Below are 5,874 nucleotides of genomic sequence, written 5' to 3'. Positions count from 1 at the left end.
AGTTTGCCCTCTAAGCCCCCACCTCACCAACTCTGAAAATGGCCCTAGAATACACTTTCTCCTTTAAATTATGTTTTAAAATATTTTTTCTCGGAGGAAAAACTCTCAGTATATTGTCGTCGAATTTAACGTCAATCCAGGATTATCCTCCACCCAAAAAAGGTAAACTATCTCCTCTAGGAAAACTTTACTATTGTCACCAAAATCAATTCATCTAATCACTCTAATCCTTCCTTTAAACTTATCTACAACTTTTCATAACATATTTGAGCGACCTTAGACGAAATTTCAACAGTAGAGCAGTTTTACCTTGAGAAAAAAAAAATAATCTTGCTAATTTCAGATTGGATGAAAAGGGGTGGGGTCTACCCTACGGCGATTTTGTCCGAGTAGCAAACTAATTTTGTATTTTAACATATGGGGAAAAACAGCTCGAGGCTAGATTTTACTCCAGCAGCAAAAAGAGTTCTTAAGTAGACCCTCTTCCGGATACGTATGACTCATTTGAGTGAGAATTTACTCTGACCACGTAATAAGTCTTTAGGTGGACGGACCGACAGAAAGAGAGGGAGAGACGTAATTGGTGGTACATACATAGAAAGGATGAAGGTGATTTGAAAGAGAAGAAAGTATTAATATATAATGGAAATTATTTGTTGAATGAAGAGATAAAAAAGTAACATTTTCACCATTTTATTCATCTTGGAATATATCCAAATATAGAGAAGGCTCAAAGTATAAAAGTGAAAATGAAACAACATGTCTATAAAATTATACTCCACAATATATATACAAACATTTGTAAAGTTCGTGTATAGCATATTTAAAATAGAGTAAAACTGTACAAAACTTTAAAACTGCCAGGAAGCACTAATTTTAACAAGATTCGTTAGAATTTCAAAGTTAAATTTTGACAACTTTGACTCAACTTAGCTCGTTAACTGTCGTCATAATACAATAATTTTTGCTTTGTCAAACGTGAACACAACAGTCATGTAAACTAACGAAGCTGTATTTTATGCAATGTCAGTTTATCTCAACAAGAAAGAAAAAGACAAGAAAACGAACAGCAAAAGCTGTTCGGCTGATAATACACGATTTGACCAAAAATAGTTGAGTAGATATATTGAAATATAAAAATTAGAAGAACTTTCAAATATAAAAACATTGATCTCTTGTAAAATATATCCTCAATCCTTTGGATGAATAAATATATACAACTTGATATAAAAATTGAGCTTTACACTTCAAGAAAAAATATAAATCTGCAGTTATTTCAAATAAATCGTTTGTTTGATATAAACAGGTAGTGGTATTAAATCCCACATTGTATTTATGGCAGTGATCCTATGAAATGTAAATACAAAAATACTCTCAATATTGCCCCAAGTCCGACATTTGCTGATTGAAGAAAATAAAAAATGTAAAAAATAAAAATCCTTTCAGATGCACGTGACTCCAAGGCAACCGGTAGTGCAGTTTCAAGCATGTGAACTTGTCGTCTGCTTCGTTGAAAGCTGGACACATTTATCATCTGTTGTAAAGTATTCAATTTTTTCCTCCGCCTTTCAACCGCTTAACCAGTGCACCTTTGCGTGACCTAAAAATAAATGTAAAATAATTCATTACTAAATGTTTATTGAAGCAAAGATAAAATAGAAAACCTTGCAATGAAAACTCCCAGGAAAGCGAATGTAATAAGTATTTATTAGTGGGGTGGCGTATAACTTGGACTACATTATTCAATCGGAATAGTTCAAGAGATTTTCATGGTGAAATAACTTCCACGAAAATAATCTTACCCTTGCATTTATGTTAGGTATGCTCAATAAATGTCACGAGGTATGCATTCACGAGTTAGTGATGCAGCACATTTGAACAGGTTAAAGAAGACTACGTAAACTACCGAGTACAGCGTTTTTCTGTTTTTAGTAGAAGTTGTGTTCTTCGTGCACAATGCACGTAAACTACTACTACTACCGTGCACAATGCACGTAAACTACTACTACTACCACTACTACTACTACTGATACTACTACTAACTGAGGGGTAATATAAATCTGCAATGGCTTCTTTTGCAATCTATCAGAACTGTTATCAGAAGTTAACTTGTATACACCATTTAACTTAGTCTGAAAATCCTTTCTAATACTTTCAAAATTTCTTTCTGTTTCATGAGCTCTGACTTGGATATACGTTCAATGTTTAAAGTTTACTTTTCTTGCAATGAAATCAAATTTCAATTAAGGCACGCACATTTTCTCGTTTGATTTTGAGTCTAAAACATAAAACATCCTCTGGACAGTGGAAACAATGTATTGTTTCAAGAAGAAAAAAAAGGACATTTTTATTCATGCTGTAGGGCTTTTAAAAATAAGCGTTAAGAGATAAAATAATCCACCATAACGATCTCAATGGCAAAATGCAACTTTACTTTCCGCTAGACATTTAACTATCTATAGCTTTATTTTCATATGCATGTCGAAGTTATAATTCGTTTATTTCCGCACACTTTGCAGCCAAATTGTATCTATACAAACATTACTGCTATTCTATTTCAATCCTAACTAAGTTTAATATATGCTGTAGCTTAAAAGTCTGTATGTACGTGTGTGTGTGTGTGGTTTAAGTAACATCCGGTTGAGCACTTAACATGCTTGTTCTTTACGTCATGTGAGAATCAGACATGTGTTCCAAAAATTATATCGTGGGAGATATAACCTGTCCTGCTCTGCCTGATACTATCTAGCACGCATTTTGTAGAGAAATTACTGCTTGATGAAAAACAGATCAATAGTTGCGGGTCTTGCGCACCTTTGGAGTACTAAACCGCCTATCAGTCTATATTGTACTGAAGTATGTTTATTGGAAAGCGTGTGTGCAAATCTCTTGTGTTAACTAGGTATCAGCTGTTGAAACTTTATATCTCATTTCGATGAGAAGTGTATTAATAGCTGCGTGCCGTTTAAGAACGACGGGAAATCGGTCAGTAAAGCGCGAGAGCTAATCAAACTCGAGTGACTGAAATGGAGAACTGATCTACTTACTAGAGCGCAGGAATACTAATTATACATTGCAACAAAGAGCAATATCGAACTATTTACAGAACGTTACACAGATTACTACTCTAAATATTACACTAGAAAAGAGCAGCGTTGGTCAAAACATGGACAAATACCCAACAGCATTGCAAATAGAACCTTTCTACCTGAGGAACACCCATTTGAAGATATTTTGACCTAGCATCTCACTGGCATAATTTCTTACATTAAATCTGAATTATCGCCAAGATGATTATGTATGGTATTTTTAATGCCGTAGATGTCTGTGTAACCTTGTTAATTTTGTGATATGATTACAGACAACACGATTTGATTCAATTGTTGTTGAAATAACAGCAATGATTCGTTGAAAGAACGTGTCCGCTGTCCTATAGTTAGGCCTGTATTGTAAATATGCGGTTTTATGTTCAATTACTTGCAGTACTGGTAAATTTATACCTTGGAACCTTTAATTTACTAACTTTATAAAGAACTAGGCAGCATTTTAAATTGTGTCCACTTGAATATGTTCACAACATAAAGTCAATCAGAAACAAATATAAGCAATATGAACTTATACCCGGGTCTTATTACCCCTGGTTTCAAATTACTATAATTTATATTTTGAGAAGAAAAGAATTCGAATGCAACAAGAGCTATTTACATACAAATAACACAAACAAGCGTTATTTACATACAGATAACACAAACAAGCAACGAAATTGTTAGGTTCAGTGTAGCGTGTGACATTGAAAAATATGAAACTCTTTCCAGATACAGAGAAAGTATTACTTAACTCTACGATGTAACCACAATCAAGTCTTAAATTTAATTGCTGTGTGTAAAAAGCAAATCTCTGATTTCAAACTCTATTTTCCTACTTTAACCTCGCATCTTCTAGAATATATATATATATATGTATATATATATATATATATATATATATATATATATATATATATATATATATATATATATATATACCAGGGCAAATCATTGTGAAATATTTAAATTTCTAATCTGACTCGAGAGAAAAAATAACGAAAGCTCACCATTGTAGAATATATCAGAACCAGTTTGCAAAGCTGAGCAAATCCTCTTCTCCCTGACTAAACGAATCATACGATGCATCCGAAGACATGCTGGGAGTTGGCGAATGCAAAGAACCAGAACTAGTATGTGTGTACACCTGCTGCTGTGTGTAGGAATTTGACTGAGTGTAGTTCCCCTGGTTAGGGTAATTCACCGTTTGGTAGAAAGATTTTGAGCTGAGATTTGTATATATGTCCTGTGTTCCGAATGTCTGTGAATATGCGTCTGTCTGAGAATATGATGGAGACATAGTTTCAGACATGTTGCTTGGACATGATGCGACCGGCGATGGCACGGAGGCAGTTGGAGAAACAGGCATTTGCACACTATAGTCCACGTCACTCTTTTCGTTAGTAGCAGTATCTTGAATACAGTCTGTTGTTTGTATTGTTGTTGTTGTTAGTGGTTTCGCTGCTGATATTACATTGTTACTGTTGTTGACCAGGCTATTATTGTTGATAACCATGTTGTTATTGTTCACCATGTTGCTGATTATATCCTTGACCGATGCCTGATGATCCTGTAACATGGAATTGTTGAGAAGATCTGTCATACTCGTATCTGTTCCATCCTCCCCATCTCCGTTAAGTAGCTCCTGCAGCTGCTTTATATACTCGCACGCAGAACGCAGCGTTTCGACTTTGCTCATTTTCTTATTCTTCTTTCCACTTGGAACATGCTGTCGAAGAGTTTCAAATCCTAAGTTGACCATTTTCACCCGCCGTCTTTCTCGTTCATTTCTTCTTGCGACAGACGGGTTTTGCGTATCGACCAGTTTGCATCCCGCAAAATCCACCCGTCTTTTGCATCGCAAAATGACTGGCTTGCTGCTATTATTGTTGTTAATTGTTGCTTCTTTTCCTTCTTTAATTGATTTGGAGAGCTGAATTTGCTGAGCAACCGTTGGAGTTTTCACTACAACATAGGTTCCATTAGCTGCCAGTTTGTCTATGTTGAAGATACTCGTTGGAATTAATTGCAAAGGTATGAATCCCACAGTTGTTGCCATCTTTCCAATGCGGCATTCAAGAACTGTTAGTTCGTGCGACCGGCGTGCGACTGTCGTGTGCTTTACTTGACGCTGATAAGTCACTGGATGTTTGACCTCGATGAAGCTCCCCCTCTAATGCCACTCTAACAGGTGAGAATACGTATTCCGCAGCATTAACTTGTCAATCAAATTACTCTACACGCGCTACCGCAGACTTTGCCACACCTATTTCGTGCAGGCTGTCAATTATATGTCTCCCCGCGTGCCACTGTGGAAAATAGGCTCCACCCAGCGTATACCGCCATAATTTTGGTGGGTACCTATTGGGTAGAACGTTTCAAATTTCATGCGTGAAGGTGCTTGCTTTACAAATATTCTGATGGCATGTGCCCCTGTCGCGTGCCGAAAATGGAAAAAATTAATGCCTCGAGGGTAGAATTACATCGCTAAACGTAGACACCGTTCTTTGCGCTTGGTCATTTAATTCAGGACCACATTTACTTTTGGCGCTGCATTGATATTATTCATACAACATGATCTTTGAGGAAAAAAATTCTGTTATATTTTTCTCTATCCAGGAACAATGCAAATCCATTCTGAATAAACGAGATGTATTCAAAATATTGAAGGAAGATATTGAATAGCAACGAGTGACAGAATCAAGCATGTAAAATAGTCTTGTTTTTATTTTCTTCACAAGCGACAAAAATACTCCTCCATTTCTCAATTAGTGCTAAATCGGCTGAAATG

At 35.7% G+C, this 5,874-nt stretch overlaps 1 protein-coding gene across 1 annotated transcript; it reads right to left on the bottom strand.

Annotated features, from left to right (window-relative positions):
* Window positions 1–679: 679 nt before the first annotated feature.
* LOC149796480 (uncharacterized) lies at window positions 680–5,221 on the bottom strand. Its single transcript, XM_089960229.1, has 2 exons — window positions 4,094–5,221; window positions 680–1,600 (listed from the first exon to the last, which is right to left on the bottom strand). Exon 1 carries the CDS (start codon window positions 5,140–5,142, stop codon window positions 4,108–4,110), a length of 1,035 nt encoding a protein of 344 aa, XP_089816355.1. The 5' UTR covers window positions 5,143–5,221; the 3' UTR covers window positions 680–1,600; window positions 4,094–4,107.
* Between the last annotated feature and the right edge of the window lie 653 nt (window positions 5,222–5,874).

This window comes from Sinohyriopsis cumingii, chromosome 6, assembly GCF_028554795.1.
Source record: "Sinohyriopsis cumingii isolate HCF-2022 chromosome 6, ASM2855479v2, whole genome shotgun sequence".
Classification (NCBI taxonomy): Eukaryota; Metazoa; Mollusca; class Bivalvia; order Unionida; family Unionidae; genus Sinohyriopsis; species Sinohyriopsis cumingii.
The sequence above is the reverse complement of the archived record's forward strand: the minus strand, read 5'-3'. Positions and strand labels throughout refer to the sequence as shown.

Excerpts from the sequence above, each read along its gene's own strand:
- LOC149796480 (XM_089960229.1), bottom strand. The coding sequence starts at position 5,142 with ATGGCAACAACTGTGGGATTCATACCTTTGCAATTAATTCCAACGAGT.